Below are 25914 nucleotides of genomic sequence, written 5' to 3'. Positions count from 1 at the left end.
TTTTTTTTTTTTTTTTTTTTTTTTTTATCCAGTATGAAATGAAAACTGAAGAATGAAAGAATATTAGCAGTCAGTTGCAATATAGATTTAGGAGCCTATTCAAAGTATCTGCTGAAAGGCCATGATGGGAACGTGGGGTCATTTTAAAAGTACTCATTTGGTCAAGATAAATGGTGTGAGTGCTTGGTGACAGCCACCCTTGAGTCATAAAGTAGCATGATCCGAGTTAGGGAGGCCACAGACCCTCATCTCCCAAATGAGAGCAGATCAGTTGAAAGTCACTGCATTTTCTAGACCTTTTGGACCGGAAGTCACACTACGTCAATATAAAACCCTTGGAATTAAAGTAGTCTTAATGCAGCACCTTCCCTTCTCATTCCCCCAAGCTCTGACTGAAACTCTAATCATAACCAACTCTGGGAGGACCCAGAGTTCAGGCTCCCCATCATTGCTAAACCAGAGTGGGTGAGTCGAGGCACAGCAGACCTCACCAACCAAAACAATGGATGATGGCTTCGTCATATCCCGTGGGTTTTGTCCTGTTTTCTTTTCTTTGTTCATTTTACCACTTCCATTAATCACGGACTAAAATTAATGTGAGGAATATTCTCCATATGTCTCTGGAACTCTGATCGTGTCACTTCATGCATACTAACATTTTGAAGATTGAAATTCTCAGTTAAAAATCTTAATTCTGTTCCCTTACCTTTCTCTCTTCTTTATTCCTTATTCTGTCAATCATGACACTTTTTGATGAATGAAACCTATCTTCATTCTTGGAAATTATGATAATTTGAGGAATAAGAATAATAAACTCTATACCTATGAATACCAGTGAGGTAAATTAAGACAATACAAATGGAAAGTACACGTGTCGTCCGGATGTGTGGATTTCTCTGGGGCACGTACGACTAGCTTTCACTCAGCAGTCCTCTCTGCATGAGGATTCGCTCAAAATCTCTGTGATGGACAGGCAGGCAGGCAACTGGAAACCGCAACTTGTAGAGCGAAGGGTCCAAGCCATGATCGGCCAGTTTGGGAAACTGCTAAAGGGTTGTGAGGCTTTGAGGTCCATGGATACTGTTCCAAGTAGAGGTAGCTGTTGTTTTAGGGGTTTCTGGACATAGAAGGATAGGACCATGAAAGAGAAAAACAGAGAAGCTAAAGTAAATGGAGAAATGAAAACTGGAGAATGGAAGATTAGCAAGAAAGCAGACTGTGATTGTGAGACGTTCCAGGAGGAGGTCGTGGCATCAGGGGTGTGTGATGAGAGAAGGACACACCTAGAGTGGTTCCTGTTTTGTGAACTGGGGTGCACGGGAGATTGGGAGGTGAATGTGGTAGACACAATGGAAAATGTACATGTGTTGGAGATGGAGGAGAACAATAAGCACAGCGGACCCCACCCGAAAAATGAAGTGTAAGGATGGAAAATGTCAGACAGGTCACAGACCTTCCCATCTCACAAGAACAAGTATGCTCAGAAGTGTCAGGGACTATGATTTCTGGCCCTAAAGATAAAATACATCTAGAAAATTTCAAAATGCAGACCACAGACCTGGCATTCTTGTTGGCATCTGCTCGGAGCATTTTCACGGCCACCAGGACAGGCTGGCTGGCACTGACATCTAGGGCGAACTCTTTGTCTTTGAATTTTTCCATTCCCTCCACTTCACAGAGATGAACCTAGACAAAAGCCATCCTGTCTCAGTATCATCATTTCTCCTGAAGATGTCTCAGTATTCTCGCTGGACATTTCCTGGAGATGAACTAACTCTTACAACTCAGGCAAAATCATCAAGAGACTGTAGGAGGAAATCGGTAACGTCTCTTTGATTCGAATAATTGGTAAAATGAGAAACAGTGGTCAAGTACCAGCTCAGATATGGTCATGACTCATAAAAGAAATACTCATTGATTGGAACATGGAATAAATGAATGAATGAATCTAGAACATAGTATTTGATTACAGCATGGCCCGCTATGAAATGTCATTCAGCGTAAGTGCTTGAACTTTGATTTAAGAAAGTTTAGTTACTGGGTTATACAAAACAGAAGCCAGTTTCCTAAGGCATTCTGTTAGCATGGAGTTTAACACTATAAGTAATTCCCATGTGTTAGAGTGTGGGGTTGTCAACCCAGGGGACGGAATGAAAGCATGTAAGACCACGAACAGGAGCCACAGACCCTTCTACCTCCTCCTACACCAGATGACCTCAAGGGAGAACATATGATGACCCCCATCGAAAACCAGTAACACAGTCTGAAAAGTCTGAAAAGTCTGAATTCTATATTTGGAAATTGAGGGCAGTACTGGAGAGTCCTAATGTGACTTATGACATGGCTTTGAGTTCTCAGACCGTTCATGTGACTGATGCAAGAATGAAAAGGTAATATTCCTTGCATCGCTCTGAGGGCAATTGAAAAGAGGACTCCTCCTCATCTTAGGTGGTGATTCATTCCCTAGTGGCTGATTCTGGAACCAAAGACAGGGGTGAGATTATTTTTTTGGTTCACTTTACGTATAATTCCTATTAAGAGGGAAAAAAACACATGGGCAATCAAGCAGCAGGGTGTTCCCGGACAGTGCATGAAGGATGACCGCATCTTGTGGGCCCCACCCTCTGCAACCGATTGTAAACATTTGGAAAATACTGAATGTTTTTCACCATGTCTGAAGCCCAGTGGCCTTCCTGCCTTGCACACTCCTGTTATTATACAGGAGTTACTATGCAGGCCCCAGCAACTACACAGCTCTCTGACAAAGGCGAGCTCGACCCCGTGCTAGTATGGCAGAGGACAAGCCCAGGAGGGACAGGTGGAGGAGAGGGTCAGCTGTGAATCCACTTCTGGAAGGAACACTTTGCACTGCTCACCATATTTATCCAACACTTCTTTCAAGCCACCAAGGACCAGAGGACCCACTCACCTCACCAAACTGGCCTTCTCCCAGCTTCTCCTTAAATGTGAGGAGTTTCCGAGGGAACTCTTCCACGGCCACATCTTTCCCGGAGAGCAGGTCCATGGTGACGGCAGGCACCGAGTAGGTGTTTCCTCCCGTCACTCCCTGGAGGTTCACTATGTCAGCCTCTGCATAGTGGGGCACCCCGTCAGGCCCACTGGGCTGGACCGGCTTCACGATGCCACTGCAGCCTGGAAGACAAGGGCCACCACTGGTTCCAGGGGACCCTATGGAGAGTCCCTCAAGGAAGGAAATCTGAGAGGAGGGCCAGGACATGCCCCTTGACAATTTAACCTCCGCTGTAACATTCTTACCTTATGAATGGTTCTGCTTTCTCTAGACACTTTGTGTGGCCTTCAAACTGTAGGCAATTGTTTATTTATTTATTTCAGACAAGCTTTCACTATCAAGCTCCTCCTGCCTCACCCCCTGAGCTGCTGTGATTACAGGTACACACCACCATACCTAGTCTTTAGGCAGCCCGGGAATTGAACCTGGGCTTCCCATGTGATCGCAGGCTATGGAGCCCAGTGTCTTAGCAGCTGGGTCTACAGGTCACTATTTCAGCTTTCTTTCTTCTCTTCATAATACATGATCATTAACAACTGCCTCGGTTCATCTCGAAGAACTGTGTGGCAAACCTGAAGGAAGTCTCGGGCTATATCAGGAGGGGAGTTAAAGGTTGAAATTTTTCTTTTTCCTTTTTTTTAAGAGAGATTTTTGCTATAGGGTGTATGTGCTCCCAGAGAAACAGAGGGAGACAGACTAACAGAAAACGAGAAATCACCCTCTCCCCTGGTGGGGGGGGGTTGCCACACGGCAGTCCCTTCCCCTCCATTCTCTTCTCGGGATTTTGGACATGCACACACTTGCACCCCGAGTGAGTCTAGGACTCGAACCACAGTCGACTATGTGGGAGACCAGAGACATAACCATTACGCCATCTGCTGGTCCTGAAGTTTTTCTATTTTTAATTTGCTTTAAGATGTGTACACTGATCAGACAGAAAGTAAGAAAGCACTCTACAGGGGGTGACCACGTAGCAATCCCTTCTCTGCCTTTTTCCTTTCAGGATTCTGGGCATGCAAGCACATGCGCCCAGTGTGTTATTCAGGTCCTAAGGTCTGGGACTCAAACTGCACAGTCAGCCATTTGAGATCCAGCCGCGTAATCACCATGCCGCCTGGCTGGTCCTAGGCATTAGAATTTTTGTTTTTTAAAGGTTTTTGCTATAAGGTGCTTGTGAAAAATCACCCCCTCAGGGGACATGGTCATGCCACAATCCCTTCTCCTCCATTCTCCTGGGATTTCAGGCATGCATATACACACACCCAGCATGATTTTCAAGCTGCCAGGTTCAGGCCTCAAGTCATGGTCATCAGCCATGTGGGAGTCCAGCACCTTAAGTACCATGCCCCCTTTGGCTCCAAGGTTGAAGTTTCAATAGTACATTTTCTTAATTTGAAGACACCACCATTAATTTAAAAACCAACTTTAGGGACTGAAAAACTTTCAGATTGCATTCATAGAATCTAGTTTAAGACACATCCCAAATTGGGCCCAGGTCATAGCTCAAACCCATGTGGGCAGGTTGGCAGTTCACATCTGGAGACCCCCCTGAGTACACCGAGTGACACCGGGGGATCCTGCTGTCCAGGTTCTGTTGGGGGTACTCTTTGTGTCCCTTTTACTGTCTCTTTTTCTCTCATTTCTGGAAGAAATAAATAAATAAACATCAAAAAGAGACACATCTAACTTTTTCAGAATGTTCAAATATGAGTTGGTGGATGTTTTAGACTTCAGAAAATAGGCAAATCATTTCAATACCACCTAGGAAATACATTCGTTTATGTCCTTTATTCTTGTTGTCTCTGTGAAATTACCCAAGTTCAGTGTGCTCTTTTAAAGTTTTCAATCCATTGAGTGAGAAAATCGAAGATATCTTCAAAAAGTTCACAGACATTGGAATCATGAAAAAAATATGCATGGGTCTCAAAATTTTTTGTCCCAAAATCAACTTGCACTTTAATTCCACCCATTTTTGAAGTCCCCTCGCAGGTGTGAGTTTTTTTCCTTCCACGGCAAAGACACCTCCAGGCTGGCTCCTGGGTGAGCCTGTGCTGTCGTAGTTACTCCCAGTCTGCTACGTCAGCCTGAGCTTCCCTTTCCTGGACACCTTCATTCTCTTCTAGGTAAAACTTGGCCACTCCGAGGTGGATGACGTTATGAAAAAGCTCTCCTGAGCCTCAGAGATGACCCTAGTACCTGACAACACTCCACAGCACTTTTACAAGACAGTATGGTTTTGAATTAGTAGGCATTATTTTACCTCAATGCTTTTACTAGGAAAAGGCAAGAAATATTTACTTTCATAATAAAATCTTGTATCAGAGCCAGCAAGTGGCATAGTGGTTAAGGTGCTAGACTCCCATATGGCTGACCATTATTCAAGTCCCGGTTCTGGCGGCTTGAAACTCATGCCGGGCACGAGTGCATGTGTGCCCAAAATCCTGAGAGGAGAATGGAAGAGAAGGGATTGCAGCATGGCCATCTCTCCTGGGGCTGATTTCTCGCTATCTCTCCCTCTGTTGCTATGTTTCTCTAGTGGGTATATGTGCCCTATAACAAAAAGCTTTCTCTCTCTCAAGAATGTTAAAGAGAAACAAAAAATTAGATGACTCAAAATGGCTACGAAGCTAGAAATTTCACAATATCTTTTAACTTCATTATATTACTTAATTTAAGACTTTCCAGGAGGTTGGTATAAACTAAAAATAGGTGTGAATACCTGGGAGCAGAAGTGTTACACCTACATAATGTCTGTCAAAGCTCCTTCCTCAGTTTCCTGCCTGTTAGTCATCCCTACCTGACTCCTCCTCCCCTGGAGAAAATTCTGGAAGTTTTCGTATCAGCCTGGATGGCTCCTGGTAGTCTGGGCGAAGGGGAAAGATGCGATCGTAAGTTGAGTTGGACTCCTGTTCGCTCGGTGATGAGGAACGGTTATTGTTGAACATGCTGGACTCGCTTGGTAAGGAAAGGCTGACGGTCATTTCATCATCCAACATCCTTCGGGAAGCCTGGAAAACAGTAACAGGGAGAAGAGGATTATTACTTCCTCACATTCTTCTCTTTCTTTAAGTCTTGTTTTCTTTCTTCCATTAGAGAAAGAGAGATAAACAGAGAGGCAAGAATGTCTTCACACCATAATCCACCCCCAGCCTCAGCCAGCCCAGGGTCAAGTGTATGCCTGGCATACTCAGGGAGGGACTGGGACATGAACCCAAGACCTTTCCCTTATAGGTCTGGCACATTACCACTGTGCCACTACCTGGCTTCCTCCTCTTCTTGCTCTCAGATGAAATATTCCTCTAGTACTATTAAACTCCAGAAACACTGACCTTGAATTTGCACTAACCAAAATAAAAATGCCTAGAAGAATGGAACAGGAAAGTTCTAGGTGTCTGGGGATGCCAGATACAGGAAGAAGAAGAACCGGACAACTTGTTGTGGCATACCATCTAATGTGGCTGCCTGCTCCACCAAAAAGAGGAAAATACTGATATCCGGATGTTTGGGTTTTTAATAGAGAAATATAGAAACGTAGGTGCCTGCTTCATCCGCTAGGCTAAAGGCAGTCTGGTGCAATAATATCCCCAGTACTGAGTATGGAATCCAGCACATGGTAGATACTCAGTAAATGTAGGGTGGATCTCTCAAAGGAATACTGAAAAGCAATGCTACAGTCTAAAACTATGCAACATAATTTTCTTGGAAAGTAGGTGTGCTTAAAGATCTTCCACAAAAAAAATTCTGTCCCTGGGAAAAAATTATGAGTATCATTCTAGAGCAACTTGAGTTATTCGATTCAGTGTGCACAAGGGTAGAAAATTTTTTGAAGAACCAACTTACATATTCAAGGGCATTTTTTCTCTCTTTTTAAAAGAATTACTTATTTATTATTATTATTATTGTTGTTGTTATTGTTATAGGACATATGCACTCCCCAGAGAGAAAGAGAGAAAAAGAGAAAGCATGCCACCAGGTCCAGGACTCAAACCACACTCAGCCATATTGGAGCCTAGGACTCCAACCACCACACCACCACCTGTAGTGTCTCCAATCCAACATGCCTTTCTTTCCTGACCCATGAATGTATTCCAATAGGCCTCATATGAAAGATCTAGATAAAGAGAAAAAGCTCATAGAATAGACAACATAGACCTTCCTCCCTCAGTTAAAATGTGGTCTTAGATTATTTAGTGAAGACAAGTGTCGGCTTTCAGCTATCCAATAAGCTGTTCGTTTGTCAGCTTCTCACAGCACCGTCACCACACTTTGCTATCTCTCACCCTGAAATACCTCATTTAGACATCTAGTGTGTTCCAGCATTCTAAGGAGAAAAAGTTTTGGTATCACCTCTTTGATGCCTTGAAACATATTCATGCTGATGGGTAAAACTCTGTGGAGTCTGTCTTTCAGTCTTCAGTCACTCTATATAGATCGAAAGCTTTAGTTTAGGTAAAATGTTTTCAGACTGATGATAGAGGTCCTTGTAGGAAATAAAATAGACCCTTTCTTCTGTAAAATATCCTTGCCTTAAAACCTTAAAATAAATTCCAACAATCTCAAGAAACTGAATGTAGAAAAGGTCAGAGGGAAGTGCAGGCTACTTGTCTGGACTACGCTCTCCAAACCTGATTCAAGCCCCTTGTGGAGAGTCAAGACCTTTCTCACAGTCCTTTGGTCTCCTCTGAAAGACTACCTCAAACAGAGATTGGTTGGGCTAAATCCTCCTTCCTATTTCCTGTCCTTGATAGGCAGTTTCAAACCCCACAGCCCAGAGTTTCCATGACCGCTCACAATCCATGTCTACTGAGAGGATCTCATTGACCTGGGGTGGTGTCCACGGCCAAAGGCAGAAACACTTCAATACTAGCAGACTCTGAGAGGACCAGACACTAGCAGCAGTGCCCAGGGAGTTGTGATCTAGCCTAAGAAGACAAGAAAAGTCACGGATAGTCTATCTTTTGTGGAAAATGTGTCTATTTGGGAAGAAATAAGTCAACGTATTTGAATATTGGCACTCGAGAAGAGCATAGAAGACAGGATACTAGTTGTATGACCTTGAGCAAGTCACATTTTCTCATCAGAAAAGCATTTCAATATAACCATTATGCCCATCTTACCAGGATTCAATGAAGTTTATCTAAAAGAAAGCATGAGGGAAAAGTCTTTATAGACAGTCAAGTATTAGGTAAATGTAATAAAAATTATTCAAATTATTTGACTTGGACAGAAAGAGTCAGAGGAGGAACTCAGACATGATCATAACCCTCAAGCACACAAAGAAGTAGAAATATAATTGTGAAAAACTTGACTTGGATGCTAATGAGGCTGTTTGTTTTTCTGCACACAGACATACACATGCACACACACTGAACAGTCAGACAAAGAAGAAAAGGCACTCCAATAGTATTCTCAGATTTTTTTCAGTTAGGTAGTAGGAGAGAGATTCTTGACCTTAACTATGCATCAGAATCACTTGTTAAATTAAAAAAATAATAATACAGGGGGCCATAAGGTAGCATAATGGTTGGGACACTGGACTCCAACATGGCCAACCATGGTTTGAGTCCTGGACCTGGAGGCTTGCTTTCTCACTTTCCCTTTCTCTCTCCGTCTCTCTTTATTGAGCACACATGCCCTATAGCAAATTAAATAATAAGAGTAATAATAGATTAAATTGAATAAATCATTCTTTAAAAATTATAGATGTTAGTACTGTACCGAAATCTAATGAATCAGAATCTTCATGGGAAATGCCTAAGTTGAGTTTCAATGTATCAGAAAAAAAATATTTTTAATTCCTAGGAAGATTCCAGAATCCTCATTCTAAAAATGAGAAAATAAACTTAGCTAATTCTTTTCTGGACCCTTTCAGCAACAAGTGTCTCCATTCCTGTTTCCCTTGGTGGCCTCAGTTAACACTTTATCCTTTATAAATTCTTATACTATGCCTTTACTCTGGGGGCAGCTGGGGCCTAGGAAAGGGAGGAGCTGCATCCTGCCCTAGGCTCGTTCTGTGACTCATCACCTTCTCCAGCATCTTCTGCCAGAATTGCCTCCAGAGGATGATGACAATGATGGCCAGGAGGATGAAGATAATGGCTACCAGGCACCCGATCAGGATCCGAGTGTTGCTGTCATCAACTTTAAGCATTGGATCTGTGACCAGAAAGAGAAGGTAGAGAATATAACCACTGCACTGGCCAAGAAACAGCATGAGGGACTGGCCCGGGGACATGGAGGTAGGCCCTATTCCTTCAGATTAATTCCACAATATGTCGCCTTAGGACTTCAGCTTATCCTTGGTCTTACTACTGCTGATTACTTGGCTCCTATATCCTACCATCCTTCTCCATGGGAAAATGGCCTTCTCTTTCCCATGTCTCAGATTGAGAAATGAAGAATTTTCCTGTTCTTTCCCAGATTTTGTACTGATATTAACATGGCTTTGGTCTATAACTATGGAATCACACTTCATGAAAAACAGGCAAGAAATTAGTTTTATTTTCCACGTTCTTTGAGACATGCCAAGATAACTGAAGGTCCTCTTTGGAGATACTTGACCATACATGTTTCCGGATTGCTGGCTGGTATGTCCAGTGCTCATCCGAAGCAATACACACCTAGAAACGCCCCTTTCCTTGTTTCTGCCCAAGCTTTCCAAACTCATGAAGCAGCTGGGACAACTCCTGACTGTGCCTCAGCTGAGGAATCACATGAACCAGCAGGGAAGAAAATGAGTTTGGGCCTTAACATTAGAGATGGACTTTCCTACCTTTCCAGGGTTACTCTTCATCCAAAGCCAACTGGTATCAAGCCTCCCATACAGATAGGCTTTTGCAAATCTCCACCCTTCTTTAGCCTCCAGATGTCCCTTCAACTTAATTTTCACAGTTAGGAATCACACATACCATAGGTTGTAGGTGCCATGGGCGAGGTGGGCAGGGCTCCAGAGTTATTGTACATGGCAGCATCTGTTTCAAAACAAAGGTGAGTTAGAGGTGGGAAGGAGACGGATGGGAACGACAAAGGTGAGTTAGAGATGAGATGAAGTCAGTGGTCAGTGGGGTTTCTGAATGCAGGCTGTGACCTAGAAAATTGTGAAATCAATTCAGTGGCTTGCAACCAGCTTTTGAAAAATATATTGCGTAATATTATCATTTATCCACGTAGTAAGAACAACGATATTTTACAAAATTTTTGTTTAAAATAGTACATATTAGGGGCCAGTAGATGGTGTAATGTTTATATCACTGGACTCCCATATGGCCCACCATAGTTCAAGTCCCAGATCCAGTGGTTTAGAAATCACACTGGCATATGTGCATGTGTGCCCAAGATCCCAGGAGAAGAATGGAAGAGAAGGGATTATAGTGTGGTCATGCCCCCTGGGTGGGTGATTTCTTACTTTTCCTTTTCTCTCTCTCTCACTCTCTCTCTCTGGTGAATGCATGCACTCTAAGGCAAAAATCTCTAGAAAAATAATAAATTAGAAAAATAATAAATTAAAAGTAATACGTACTAGGTCTTGCAGTACAAAAATTTAATAAACAGTGGGTCAGAGGGCTGCAGCCACATTACCATGAAGCATAGGAAGTAGTATCCTATTCAGCAAAATCTAGAGAGAATATAGCAGGTGAGCAGTCGTGAGACAGATACAGTGCTAAAATACTGTCTCATTCAAGAAAGCGTAACCCTTATCTGGCGGTTTCACTCTGCTTCATTGCTCTAGCCCTGTAATTTCTACACTAAGGCTTCATTCACCCTTAGAGATGGATTATAGACATTGGCATGTGATGTTGCAGCTTCTGTGGCCAGACCCCAGACTGATGTTGGAAACTAATTTTCTCCTGTGTCTTGTCTGATCAAGGGGACTGAAAAATAGAACGTGCATTTCCCTTCTAAGCCTTCCAGAAATCCTCATTGTTTTCCTTAACATTGTCATATGAATGGGGAATCTATTCATCTGGCATCTACACGTGCTTTCTGACTGATCCTGAGGCTCCAGTGAATACTAATATTATCATGGGGACTAGCAGATGGCGTGGTGGATAAGGTGCTGGTCACTCCCATATGGCCAGCCATGGTTTGAGTCCTGGACCTGGTGGCTTGCTTTCTTGATATCCCTCTCTTTCTCTGGCCAAATTAAAATAAATGGATAAATAAAATTAAATAAATAATTATTTAAAATAAACAAGCAAACAAAAACTAATATTGTCATGAAACTAGATTTAAAACTCAAGAGATCTTTAGGAAAAACAAACAAAAAAACCCATAGTCTATAGTTATATTTAGCTGGAATAGGACAAGTATATCAATCGCTTTGCCAAGGGGATCCTTGAGTACAGATGGGAATCTTCGCGTCCCTAGTTAACACAGGGTAAGCGCCACTGCTTTCTAGTATTTCGATTTCTGCTCCGAATAGATGCTAATATAAGGTAACCTGCCTATTTATGTTGATTAAATGATTAACACAGAAGACATTTGGCATCGATACTATTTTTGTAAATATGTGCTCTATTTCTTTATTGGTACAGGTCGAGCACCTCTAATCTGAAAATATAAGAGTCAAAAATCTAAAATCTAAAATGCTCCAAAATCCAAAACTTTCTGAGTGCTGACATGACACTATACATGGAAAGTCCCATACCTGATCTCGCGTAATGGGTCACTACCGTGTGATGATATTAGATAAAATTGCTTTCAGTTATAAGTGTAAGGTGAATATGAAACATAAATGAGTTTTATGTTTAAACTTGAGTCCCATCCACAACTTATCTTGTTAGGTATATGCAAATATCCCCAAATCCAAAACATTCCAAAATTTGAAACACTTGTGCCCCTAAGCAGTTCAAGTAAGGGATATTTAGTCATACCTCTTAGTAAGAAAACCATCTTGAAATTAAAAAAAAAAAAATCAAATCAGAAAGCCGAGCTCTTCTGGCTTATTTTTAGATTTGTCTCCCATACATTACTTAAAGCCTGTCCTTTTCTTCCAAGCCCTGTAGAAGTTTCTTTCCTTTGTCCTTCCATGACAAATCTCTCTGCTTCTGACTACTTATTGTTGGTACCACACTGAACATTCTTTGAAAAATCTTTTTTCCTCATATAAAATTTAATGGCATGGACAATGTCCTAAATGCCTTTTTACTTTCCCAGATTTTACAGAGCCTGGTTTCAGTAAGCTCAATTGTTATTTGCTGCTGTCATTCAATTAAGAACAGTGCTTTAAAGGCCAGCCATGATGGCACAGGTGGTAGGGAATTTCTCTGTAATTCTAGAGTCACATGGAAGATTGCAGTTCAACCCCTGGGTCAACCTGAAACATGAAGTCCTGGAGGAATAGATTATGACATAATGAGACCCTGTCAAAGGTTCCTGTTTCTCCCTCTCTCACCCCAAGAAATAAAATAAACCAACTTTTAATAAAAGAATAGTGTTCAGAATTTAAAAGGAATTCCTAGGAGTTGAAGCAAACTGAATAAAATGAACCCAGCTATATATCATCCTGGCGACATAACTGCACTGAGAAAAGAATGACCTCACTGTTGCTCCAGCAGACATCAGAGCATAGCATTTGGATTGCACGCCCTTGAGATGTGCTCAGCATCGTAAAACTCAAATGGAGATGCTTTTGCATAGCAGGATGTAGCAAATGGTTTGAACATTCTTAAGAAGCATTATGAAAACAGCATGGCGTTTCCTCATAAAACTAACCATGGAATTGCTGTATGGTCCAGCAATATCCCATCGCTCGGCATATATGCAGAAGAAATGAAATTGGTATGTTGTCTGCACCTCAACATCTACTGCAGCACTATTCACAATAGCCAAGGTATAGAATCAACCTAAGTGTTCATCAACTGAAGAATTAGTAGAGAAAATGTGATACATGCACACATACACACACACACACACACACACACACACACACACACACACACACGAATATGCTCAGCCATTAAAAAGGCAAAATCCTATCATTTGAGGATAAATAGATGGAGGTGGGGCACATTATACTAAGTGTAGTAAGCCAGACACAAAAAGAGAAATACCACCTGTTCTCCTTCATATGTGAAAACTGACAATAAATAAATAAAGACCTTATAGAGGTAGAAGGATGAAGAGTGACTGTTAGAATATGGGAAGGATAGGGAGGTACAGGCAGAGAGGTGTTAATTAATGGAAATAAAATTGTGGATAGATAGGAAGAACAATTTTTTGTATTATAAAATACAGTGGAGATGAGACCAGCAGATGGTGTAATGGTTACATCACTGGACACCCACATAGTCGCCTATGGTTCACATCCCTGTCCTGGTGGCTTCAAACTCACGCCGGGCACGTGTGTGTGCATGCCTAAGATCCTGAGAGGAGAATGCAGGAGAAGGGATTGTGATGGGGCCATTCCCCCGGGAGTGGGGGGGGGGGATTTTTCACTCTCTATTTCTGTCTCTCTCTGTCTCTCTGGAAAGCATGCGTACCCTACAGAAAAAATCTCTCTTAAAAAAAAAATACAGTGGGGAGAAGATATTAGGATTTCAGAAAAGTCATAACATACTTTTCTTTGCAAATATGTTCCATGACTTTTCTGATAACCTAATAGTTACCAACAATTTGCTACATGTTTCCAAGTAACCCAAAGGGAGGATTTTGAACATTTCCAAAAGAAACAATGACATTCCCAACCCAAAAGGAGCAATGACAAATGGTTGAGATGATAGCTATGGCTGATTTAATCATCGCTCACGTATGCATGTACTGAAAAATCACATTGTACCCCCAAAATATGTATAATTAGAATGTTAATTAAAATATCTTAAAAATAATAAATAATAAAAAATAATAAGCTATCAACAAGAAAAGAGGAATTAAAAAAATCACCATTAGCAACCTCTAATGGCATAAATGGTCAGCGGTGGAGGATAAGATCTAGAGAAAAAGTCATGGGAACTTTCCTGAAACCAGAAATCAATCTTAGAATCACTCACAGTTACAGAGTCCAGCATTATACTCCCAGGCTGAGGTCCAACCTCAAGTATGTAACACTATCCATGAAGAATTCTTTTTTCAAATATTTTAAAAGTTAATTTATGTATTTATTTCAAGAGAGACAGAGACCTTCCTGACAGAGTCTTTATACTCTCAAAAAAAAAAAAAGAGAGAAAAAGAGAGAGAGAGAGAGACAACTAGGAGATATTGTAAAGAAATACACGAAGTCCTTAGTTATTTCTTGGGGTATTTTTCTGTTTCTTTTTTTTTTTTTTCTTTGAGAGGTTTTTGCTATAGGGCACATGTGCTCACCAGAAAGACAGACACAGAGAGAGAGAGAGACAGAAAGTGAGAAATCACCCCCCAGGGGGGATGGTCACACCGCAATCCCTTCTCCTCCATTCTCCTCTTGGGATCTTGTACACACACATACACGTGCCCCGTGTGAGTTTAAGCCACCAGGTCCGGGACTCAAACCGCGGTCGACTATGTGGGAGTCCAGTGACATAGCCATTATGCTGACTGCTGATCCCTTTTCGAGTATTTTTCTTAAGCTTATTTATTTATTTAGACATAGAAAGACAGGCACTTTCAATAAATTATCAAGCCATGATCCTCTCCTCAGCCTTCCCAGCCAGCCAGAATCATGGGCATTTACACTGTGATGTACAGGCTGACCTGGGAACAAAGCCCTCATCTTCTGTATGGCTCCGTATGGCTTTACAGGGTAGCACATTACCACTCACCACTGCAGTTCAACCCAAAGGCCTATCAAAGCTCTGACTTGACTGAGACAACTGTAGTAAGACATTATTAGATAATCAGAGATACTTGAATATGGACAAGATCCTAGATGGTATTGAACTATGGTTGACCATATGAGAATGTCCAGCGCCTTAACCTCCATCCCCCCTGCTGGTCCCCATGGACACCTGCCTTTCTCTTATAGCTCCCTGCTTCCACTTCCCTGGAGGCCCCAAGCTCCTACCTGATTGGAAGGTGATCTCACTGAACATCATCCAGGTATCTGCAAAATGATATTGGCATTTGATGGCACTGGCCATTCGGTGATGGAGGGGCACCGTGACAAACCGAGCACTGGGGTTGACATCATCCAGGACAAGAGGGAAGGAGACGGCGTTAGATTCCCATTCATTGGCTTCTGAGCGAAAGTAGCACTGTACCTCCTTAAAGATCTTCACACCTTTAGCAAACATGTTGTTGCAATGGACCTGGTAGAGAAAGAGGCTTATTGGTGACAAGCTGGCACTATTAGGTGGCATGGAGACACACTCAAAGCCAACTGAGTAAGATTCTAGACCTAGCTGACTCTCTGAGCACTACTCTAGGTGAACAGTTGGTTCTCTGCAGTCTTGGAATTTTCCCTTCTAGGAACTTCATGGGCAGTGTGATATGGCAGTCAGGTCTTGCAAACCCTAGGCTGCAACCCTAGTCACCTCTATGCAATCATAAAGCCATGGTCACTTCATGTCATGTTGCTTGCCTGCCTTGTCCTTATCTGTTAAATGGGGGCTGAACCAACCTCCTCTCAGGTCCTTCCTAATCTTCTGGAGTCTATAATCCTCTCAACCACAATTGCTGTCTACTCAGAGTCAAGCTATTCTGAACTGAGGTATAGGGAAGACTGTCATCCTATTTCCTTCTAGGTACATTTCAAGACCATCCTACTTCTAAACAGGGTTAGCTGAGAAGCCTGAAATAATATACAACTCAAAAGAATTTAATCTTTCTTTCTAGAAACCTCAAGTGCTGGGACCAGCAATTAGTGTAATGGCTATGTCGATGGACTCCCATGTAGTTGACTGAGGTTCGAGTCCCGGACCCGGTGACTTAAACTCCCACCAGGCACGTGTGCATGCGTGGCCAAAATCCTGAGAGAAGAATGGAGGAGAAGGGCCATCCCCCCGGGGGGTGATTTCTCACTTTCTATCTCTCTTATAATTATTATTGCTTTTAATTTGTTATAGAGCACATGTGCTCACCAGAGAGAGAGAAAGTGAGAAAGCAAGCCTCGAGATCTGGGACTCAAACTATGTGGGAGTCCAGCTCCTTAATCACCACACTACCTGTTGGCCTCCAATTATTATTATTTTTTAATTTGACCAGAGAGAAACAGAAGGAGAGTGAGAAAGCAAGCCACCAGGACCCGGACCCAAACCACGGTTGGCCATGTGGGAGTTTAGCACCCCAACCACCATCTGCTGGCACCAAGTGTATACATTTTTTAGCAATATAAATAAATTTTCTCTTAAAGAATATTTTTATTACTATGCATATTCTTCTCTCCAAAAAGAGCGAAAAAACTGTGAAGAAAAATATGTTACACACAGTCACACACACATGATTATAACTGTGAGTCACCCTGGAATGGTGAACTAGCAAACTGGGTATATTTGCTCTTTCCATTCTTATCTTAAATGTTAGTTCATTTAGTTCATAGTTACTCATCTAATTAGGAGATAGTATCACATTAACATCAGGAAGTCATATAATAGACATGGATTTTCATTTTTGTTTCTAGGTTTTTGCCATAGGGTGGATGTGCTCACTAGAGAGACAGAGGAAGACAAGGAGAGGGAAACTGAGAAATCACTCCCCAGAGGGAATGGCCACACTGCAGTCCCTTCTCTATTCTTCCCCATTCTCCCCTCAGGACTTTGGGCATGCACACACATGTCTGGTGTGATTTTTGAGCTTCTGAGGCTGGGACTTGAATCACAGTTGGCCATATGGGAGTCCAGTGGCTTAATCATCATGCTACCTGCTGGCCCCTGGATTTTCTTTTGACTCTTAGTTTGTGTAAAGAATATTGACTTGTGATTTATTAGAAACCCTTAAGGATAATTCAAATGCTCTTTCCTGGGTGTCATGTCTTCCTTTCACAAATAAATGGTGCCTTCCCTATTGAACTGCAAATTATACCATGATAGGAGCCATTTCTTACTCACCTTTACCCCTAAAACCTATCATAGTGCTATGACTATGCCAAGTACAGTTGATAAATTAAAAACAAAGATAGATAGAAGAATGGATGAATTTAGGAAGTAAACATTGAAGCTGAGGATTTTATTTTTTGCATGAGCTTTTCTTCTCTTCTATTACTTTCTCTCTGAAACAGACTTGAACTTGAGTAAGATAAAAGGAAAATAATGGTTTGAGCCAGGTACCAAGAAAACTATCACTGTATTCTACATTGCATCATGGTTGAGCTCTCCTGTGATGGCCTGATTCAGAGAAAACAGAAATGGGCCTTCCCTTAGCCCCTCCCCTGGCTCTTCTCAGGTTCTGCACGTACCTTGCTCCATCCCATGCCCAGTCTCTAATCCTCTCCCACGCCACTGGCTTCAGTTCAACCACTTGACAAAATTCACCTACTCCCTCCCCTCCTGACTGCTCTATGATAATGAATTGATAGTATAACTTCTGGTACTGCACTGAAGGCATAACATTTTTAATATTTTAATCTCACCCAGGTAAAATCGTTGTATTTTAATATAGACTTTTAGATGTTGGTATTTTAGTCAAAAACATAAACAAAAGCCCCTAATAATTTACATTTTTAGCCTTATAGCAACTGAATTAACCCCTTACCCCAGTCCTTTGCTTAGAATTGAATCCACCCTTTGGTAACAAATTTCTCTGACTGGGCAAAGGCACCAAAATGTATAAAGAAGGTAGACTGAAACCCTGGACCAGAGGGCTGGAATCATGATCCTGGCCCGGCACTTACTCCTGGCCCTAGTCTCTCCTCAAGTTTCTGTTTATCTCCTCCCCTTCCTCCTCCTCCTACTCAAGGCAGTAGAGATATTATAACTGTACTTGGTTAGAATAGGCAGTAAAGGACCTCCTTGGCTCATATGCACACATTTATTGAGCCAGTTTAAGTGTCAGAGGGTACAGAGATTGTAAAACAGAATCATTACCTTGGAGAAGTTTGAGATCCAGTTGAGAATAGGATATATACAGATAAATGACAATTGGTGTGTCATTTTACAATAGATAAAAAATCAAGATCCTCTAGGAAGAGAAAAGTATGGAATTTTCTTATTTTATGATTTCTGAGTACATGGGTGGGGGGGGAGAATGACACTCTCTAAGGCTGGGAGCAGTAGAAATTTCCCTTCCATTGAGAATCTGACCTGCAATGAGCTTTGCTTCCTGAGGAAGCAAATCATTTCCATGGCCCAAGTCACTCTGGCCTCTGTGGGCCCCTTCCTCCATAAAATATAATTTCGAATATATATTCATATATTAAATACATACTAGCTGTATTGATTAAAAATGAATATAATCTTTGATTATAAAATTTCATTTGTAAAATTCTGGCACTGAAAGACATTAAAACATTTTCATGGGCCTTCAATTGATCATGGGCCTTCAATTGATCATGGGCCTTGGATACTTTGCTTAATACACATGTCAACACTGGTGCTGGGACCAAAACCATGAGAACACTGTACTAATCTATTATTAAGAAAACCTGTTCAAGGGCCAGCTGGGTGGTATGGTGGTTAAGGCAGCTGGATCCACGTGGCTGAGTGCAGGATTCAAGTCCTGGACTGGGCGGCCTGGAAAAAATGCTGAGCACATGTGTGTCCAAAATCCCGAGAGAATAATGAATGAGAAAGGATTGTGGGTTGCAGCATGGTCATCTCCCCCTGGGGTGGCTTCTCACTTTCCTCTTCTCTTCCTCTCTCTCTGTATCTCTGTGGTAAGCACATGCACCCTTATAGCAAAAAGCAAAAACATAACAAGAAAGAAAACCTATTCTAACTCCCTATTCCCCAATGGATTCCCAGGGGAAAAAAATCCCTAAAAGAAGTGACCTCTGAAATGGATGCAAGTAGGTCAAAGCAGAATATGTATTTAACCCAGTTTTACTGGCATCAGCCAGGTTTTTTTTCAGCATGGCTTTTCTCCACCATTGTCAGTGTGACCCCTTTGAAGAAGTCCCAACACACTTGACTCCACTGACCTTCATGGTAGTGAAATTCCTGATGCGGTCAAATTCAAACATGATCTCAATGTAGCCATTGGTGGCGCTCTCATTCCGCCAGCCCACGTAGTCATAGCCGGGCCACACGTGGTATTCGTGAGTCTGAGTGAAGTCGTCCAGGCCAGACACCCCATCCGTCAACTGGCCCAGCCCTTCCGTCATGCTGCTCAGGCCAGGAGAGGAGGAGAAAAGGCAAGAGGAATCCGAGTTAATCGCATGTTCATGGAAGAGCTTTTCCCCAGCTTTTTCTCCCCAGGCTTTATAAAAGCTAATTATTCTGGAAGTAAAAGATGACAAATGATCAAATATATTTTGTAATACTAACTCATTTATCCTGCATCAATAGAAAACTTAGAATTTCATATAATAAATTTTAAAAATTTTTATTATTATTATTTTTTAGTTTGCTATAGGGTCCGTGTGACTGCCAAAGAGAAAAAGAGAGACAGAGAAAGAGAGTGAGAGAAGGAAAGTGAGAAATCACCTTCTAGGGACCAGCAGTTAGCGTAATGGCTATGTCGCTGGCCTCCACTCCCATGTAGTCGACTGTGGTTTGAGTCCCGGACTTGGTGACTTCAACTCACAACGTGTGCTTGCATGCCCAAGATCCCGAGAAGAGAATGGAGGAGAAGGGATTGTGGCATGGCCATCCCCCCTGGCGGGGGTGATTTCTTGCTTTCTGTCTCTCTGACTCTCTCTGTCTGTCTGGTGAGCGCACGTGCCCTATAGCAAAAACCTCTCCAAAAAAAAAGAAATCACCCTCTAAAGGTGTTGGCCATGATGCAGTCCCTTCTCCTCCATTCTCTTCTCGAAATTGTGAGCATGCACACACATGCACCAAGTTTGGTTTTCAAGCCTCTGGGTCCAGGACTTGAACTGTGTCATCAGCCATGTGGGATCTAGCTACCTCAGCTACCACACAACCTACCTGGCCCCATATAATAAATTTTATAAATATTTGATGCTTACTCTTTCGACAGCAAAAATTTTCAACATTATTTTATCATTTTATGTGAAAATCTTTCAGTAATCTCTTGTACCTTGTCTATTCTCATATACTTAATATGTCTTTATACAATGACTCAATATTATCAAATGCAATTAATGAGTTAACTCATTGAATCAATGGAGAAATGACTACATGCATAGAATGAATGCTACCACATAGGAGTTCTTGTTTCATCACCAAATAAATGTTCTGAGTTTGTTGAAAAATTTTCTCTTTTTTGACTAATTGTTCAATGAACCAATTTTAGAGAAGCCAGTCATGCCATCTCTAGCCCACATCTCCAACAATCCAATTGGAGATCAAACCAAAGGGCAAAGAAGGGCATCTTGAACAATTGGTAGCAAAGTGGTTAAGGAGCTGGTTCCCACATGGCCAAATGTGCGGTTCAAGTTCCAGACCTGGTGGCTTGAAAAGCATGCCAGGCACGTGTGCATGTGTACCCAAAATCCTGTGATGAGAATGGAGGAGAAGGGATTGCAGCATGGCCATGCGTTCTGGGGGGGTGCTTTCTTACCCTCTCACTCGGCAAACTCAAAATTTGCCCTATAGCAAAATTTAAAATATAGAAAAGTTTTTAAAAAGAAAGGACTCTCAGCCAAATTTCAATAGTAATTTATAATTAGTTTTAGTGAAATTCATAGAATACTAGAATCATGGACTCTTGAGAGTCCCAGGTATTGGATATTGTTTTGTGTTTTAGCACTGTATCCCTTTCTACTTTTGATGTGAGGCTCTGTGTTGACTGTAAGTGGAATTATGCTAACTTGGCTATTTGAAGGACATAGAGAGGCCTTCTTTTATGGAGGGACAGTGTAAGAACTCATCATGTGGAACTTCCCTCTTTTCTTCTATCTGTATCTCACACTCTGAAAGATATGTCAGGAGTATCCCCAAAAAAGAGATTGGGATATTTATCCTCAAACAATAATGGATGTGACCCTTGGGGTTTACAACCAGAACTAACAATATGCAAACTTGTGAACTGTAAAAAATGATTAAGAATGATTATGCTGGGAACAGCAGGTGGTGTGGTGGTTAAGGTGTTGGACTCTCATACAGCTGACTTTGATTCGAGCCCCAGACATGGCAGCCTGAAAATCATGTGTGCCCAAAACCCATAGAGGACATAGCCATCTCTTCTGGGTGTCGGGTTGGGGGTGATTTCTCACTTTCCTTCTCACTTTCTTTCTCTGTCTCTCCCTGGTGACTGCATGCACCCTATAGCAAAAACTTAACAAAAAAAAAAGTTATTATACCAGACTCATAGATACATTTTACAATATATTTAGTCATCAAAAACTGTTTGACAAGTTATAAAATCTGACTGGCCTTATCCACAGTGCCCAGAGCCTGGATCTCCATCTCAAGGTTTTGACATCTTTTTTTTTTTCTCTCTACAGATAAGTAGGCTATGAGAACATAAGTTTACTTGCAGCAAATATATTTCCCATTGTCTCCAGAGAAATAAATTCCATCAAAGGCTTATGAATAGAAACATATTTTCTTTCTTTCTTTTTTTTTTTTTTGAGAGAGATTTTTGCTATAGGGTACATGAGCTTGCTGGAGAGAGATAGAGAGAGATAGACAGAAAGTGAGAAATCATTCCCCAGGGAAAACGGCCATGCCTCAATCCCTTCTCCACCATTCTCCTCTCGGGATTTTGGACACACAATGTCTGGCATGAGTTTAAGTGCCAGGTTTGGGACTCGAACCACAGTTGACTACATGGGAGTAACCATTACACAATCTGCTGGTTCTCTAAGAAACATACACTTTTAAAATGCTTATTTAGTTTCTGTTTGAACAAAATCAAATCGAGTGGAGAAGGAAAAAGGAAGGAAAATTCCCACTTTTACCTATATACACCTTAGAATGATTAGAATTAGGGGGAAAAAAGCAAACATTAGTCTCTCTTTTTTTTTTTTTAATTTAAAAAGGTGATTTTTTGTGGCTATGTCTATTTCCTAAGATCCTGGTCTAAATATTTTGGATCTCATTACTCAGTAACACCTGTCTGAAATATCATTCCCTCATGTATGAAGTGAAGCTAATCATATCTAAATTTCTGGGTGTTTTTGTTTGTTTGTTTGTTTGTTTGCTTTATTTTTGCCTGTGGGTTCAAAGCTTTATTTGCAGCTACCTTCCTACTTCTGCACTTGAAGGTTCTACTCATCCCTTAATCTTACATCCCAGGCTAACTCCATCATTATCTCCTGCTAAACTTAATGTTTTGCTTAGGTTTACCATTTCTGTCCTGAAAGTACCTGGTATGTAGTAAGAACTTGAAAACTATTTGTGGCATGAATAAATGGCAGCCCCGCTGTTTCAGTCATCGAGACTGTCATGCTTCATCTAACTCGTCTTCTCAGCCTGCTGCCTCGTCTCCCACATCCAATGAAGTTGTGAGTGTTCTGTGGGTGCACATCTCCTCCTTGTTCCCATTTTTACAGTCACCCTATGGCCACATGAATTCTTTTTACTTGAAAGATTTGGGGATTTAAAAATACCCCCATCACCTCCTTATTTCTCAAATGTAACCTTTGGGGGCCAGCAGGTGGCATGGTGGTTAAGGTGTTGGAATTCCCACATGGCCAACCATGGTTAGAGTTCTGAAGCTGGCAGTTTGCTCTCTCTCTCTCTCTCTCTCTCTCTCTCTCTCTGTCTCTCTTTCTCTGGCAAAAATCCATGTGAAAAAAATAATAATAAATAAGTAAACAAAATAATTTTAAAAAATGTAACCTTTGCACACTGTTTGATGAATCCACCTAAGGCGCATCTCTAAGCATGCCCTTCTCCAGCATTAAAAATCATTAGTGACTGGGAGCAGGTGGTGTGGTGGTTAAGGCACTGGACTCTCACATGGCTGACCAGGGTTTGAATCCCAGAACTGGTGGCTTGTTTTATCACTTTCTTTCTGTGTGTGTCTCTCTCTGGTGAGCATGGGAACCCTGCAACAAATTTAAAATAATAATAATGATAAAGTAAAATTAAATACGTACTTCTTTATAAAAGAACCTTGAGTGACTTGGGGCCAGGTGGAAGCACACTGATGGTGTGGCTGAGCCCACATGGGACGGATCATGGATTTGCACCCCAAGACCTGCCTGAACACACCAGGAGTGTGCATGCTTGTCATCTGTGCCAGTTGAGGCTGGGGGTAGGTTAAGGCATGGGAACCCTGATGGGGCTCTCTTTCTCTCTTCTTTTTACCGAAGAAGTACATAAGTAAATTTAAAATGAAGTTTTCAGGATGGACCCGCAGAGAGCATAATGGTTACGTCACTGGACTCCCACATGGTTTGAGGCCCAGACTTGATGGCTTAAAACTCACCAGGTGCATGTACATGCATGCCCAAAATCCTGAGAGAAGAATGGAGGAGAAGGGATTGCGGCATGGTCATACCCATGAGGGATGCTTTCTCACTTTCTGACTCTCTGTCTCTCCCTGTTGCTCTGGTGAGCGCATGCACGCTATAGCAAAAATCTCTCTAAAAAACTAATAAAGCCTTCAGGGACTCATTATTTTAATGATGATGTTGACAAAGAAGCATTCCTTCTTCCTGTCCTCGTGCTCCTCTTCCTCTTGTTCTTCTGGTCCTGCTATTCAAGTTCTTCTAACCGATGGCCTAAAATGCCTTGCTGTGCTTCTCCTCTACTTGTTTGCTACATAAATATGGCCCACGGTTAACTAAACTGCTGATGTTTGCCCATTTCTCTAAACTTTACAATCATGATTCTTTTTTCTTTATGTTATTCCCTCAGCCTAAAATGCTCTCTCAAGATTCTTTCCTTGTAAAAATTTCACTCATCCTTTGAGGCCCATTTTAGATGTTCTCTGTTCTTTTTTCAATTTTTTAAAGGTTTTTTGCTGTAGGATACATATGTTCTCTGAAAAGAGAGAGACAGTGAAAGGGAAAGTGAGACATTACCTCCCAGGGGGATGGCCATGCTGCAATCCTTTCTCCTGGGATTTTGGGCATGCGTGCACATCATCTGGTGTAATTTTCAGGTCATCAGGTCTGGGACTCAAACCACAGTCAGTCATGTGCTAGTCCAGTGCCTTAACCACTCTACCATCTGCTGGCCCCATGTTTTTTCCATTCTATTTTGCCTTTGCTGGTCCTCCAAGCAGATAATAGCTTACATTTGTTAAGCACTTTATCTTTACAAAATGCTTTTCCTGTACACTTTCAATCATTTTAGCCTCATAGCAAAAAGAAGTGTCTATTAATTACATGAACCTTTGTGTTTTTGTTCCCAATCCTGAGCTTTCCTACTGTAGCTTATACTTTCTTTGAAATGGAGGGCATTCATAGGATATTCTTACTCACATCCTTGTGTTGTAGTAATTTGGATCCTGTTTTGGCCCCCATTTCAAATTAAGAGCTCCTTATAAGGAGGATCAATGATGTCATTATCTTTGAACACCTACCATGTGGCCAAATTCCTCACATGTAGTAGCAGTTGATCAACCAAGATTTATTAAACTCTACTGATTACGATTGATCTCTGATTTCCCCTATGCTTTGAGTGTATGCCTACTGCGGTGTGGTTGAGTGAATGATGCCAAGACAGTCTAAGCAAATGGAACAGAACAGTGACTAAGTAGATGGAAAGGAAGTGACTAGGAGTAGAAAACTGGATGAATCAGGTCTTTGCCAGGGGGTGGTAGCTGGGGGCAATGGTTTATTCTGCACACCCAAGCCAATGGCAATGCTGTAACTCCACACTTCCCTTTCTGAGACTCACTAATATCTCCCCTTTTCAAACCCTAGCAACTTCAGTCATCTAGTCTGGGCTTCACTATGGTCTGATCTCTCTCCCAGCTTCGGTATTTGCACATGAAGGCTGAGCTGAGAAAGAGAATATGTTGTAGTGAGATAGAAAATGAATGGTAAGGCTTGGGGTGAAGTGGGATAGGTGGGAACAGCTCTCATCCCACCTTGGACTCCTACTGTCCCTGAGCTACACCTCCACCATGGCCCTCTATTGGTCCATTTTAGTCCTATCCCTTGGTCCATTCTGCTTTCCTCAGCTCTGGCTTCTGTAATAACCATTCTTGTCTTCAGTCCTGTTTTCCTTTCCTCTGCTTTCTAATACTTACCATCTCCTTCTCCAGTTCTCATCTCATCTTAGAAACTTCCCTTGTCTATTATAATCCTAACTAGTTTCCTTCTTTTCACAGTTTCTAAAGTTCTTATATTTATGGGGTCTATTCTTGAACTTCTTGACCTGCTCAATTTATTATGCTTATTACTTGAATTCTCTGACCCTTTGTTTCCATATTTTACCAAAATTAGTATCAGACCACATGTCTGGGTTTGAGGATTATAATATGACTCCCAGACATAGAGCCATACCACAATATTTAGCCCATGCTTTCTGTAATTTATTGTTGTTTTCCATGTGATTAACTTGTCTTCCCATATAAGCCCTTAAGTTCCTTGGAAATAAAGACCATTCTTTGTCTAAATTATCTCAAAATGGTTAGTACAGGCTAAATATGTTCTGGCTGATTGATTGACTGACTTTTGAGCCAAAGCCATGATAAAATATTCTTAGTGGCCATGTTCCCATTTTGATGATCAAAGTTTCCCAGAATTTACCTGTACCCAACGGCTCCATCATAGACAGAATCATTCAGATAAATGATGGAGCCTCCGGGGAGTACAAACTGCTGGCCAGCTGGAGCATTGTAAGACACCAAGCCATCTGCCAAGGGAAACACAGCCGTGTCAGTGTCTTTGGGGAAAAGAGTTGCTTGCTTCTTAGACCAGCTACCCAATGAGCTATGCAAGGCTGCAAACTCATGCAGCATGTCCACTGGTACTCAATCCGGGCACACGGAAACATTGCTCTAGTTTAAGT

General features: G+C 41.7%; 1 protein-coding gene across 3 annotated transcripts in view; it reads right to left on the bottom strand.

Moving 5' to 3' along the window:
* The window catches only part of DDR2 (discoidin domain receptor tyrosine kinase 2), a 186759-nt gene that overhangs the window by 15670 nt on the left and 145175 nt on the right, over positions 1-25914 (bottom strand). For 2 of the 3 annotated variants that reach the window (XM_014583607.2, XM_006142246.3), the window contains 8 exons: positions 25653-25758; positions 19017-19200; positions 15009-15252; positions 9940-10002; positions 9057-9187; positions 5829-6039; positions 2930-3189; positions 1559-1686 (listed from right to left, as the gene is read on the bottom strand). In XM_014583607.2, the coding sequence (XP_014439093.1) occupies positions 1559-1686; positions 2930-3189; positions 5829-6039; positions 9057-9187; positions 9940-10002; positions 15009-15252; positions 19017-19200; positions 25653-25758 (1327 nt within the window). The remainder of the gene's footprint in view (positions 1-1558; positions 1687-2929; positions 3190-5828; positions 6040-9056; positions 9188-9939; positions 10003-15008; positions 15253-19016; positions 19201-25652; positions 25759-25914) is intronic. The other variant, XM_006142247.3, reaches the window with a different exon arrangement.

This window comes from Tupaia chinensis, unplaced genomic scaffold, assembly GCF_000334495.1.
Source record: "Tupaia chinensis unplaced genomic scaffold, TupChi_1.0 Scaffold000070_1, whole genome shotgun sequence".
Lineage (NCBI taxonomy): Eukaryota > Metazoa > Chordata > Mammalia > Scandentia > Tupaiidae > Tupaia > Tupaia belangeri.
Note: the sequence above shows the minus strand (reverse complement) of the source record. Positions and strands in the feature narration are given on the sequence as shown.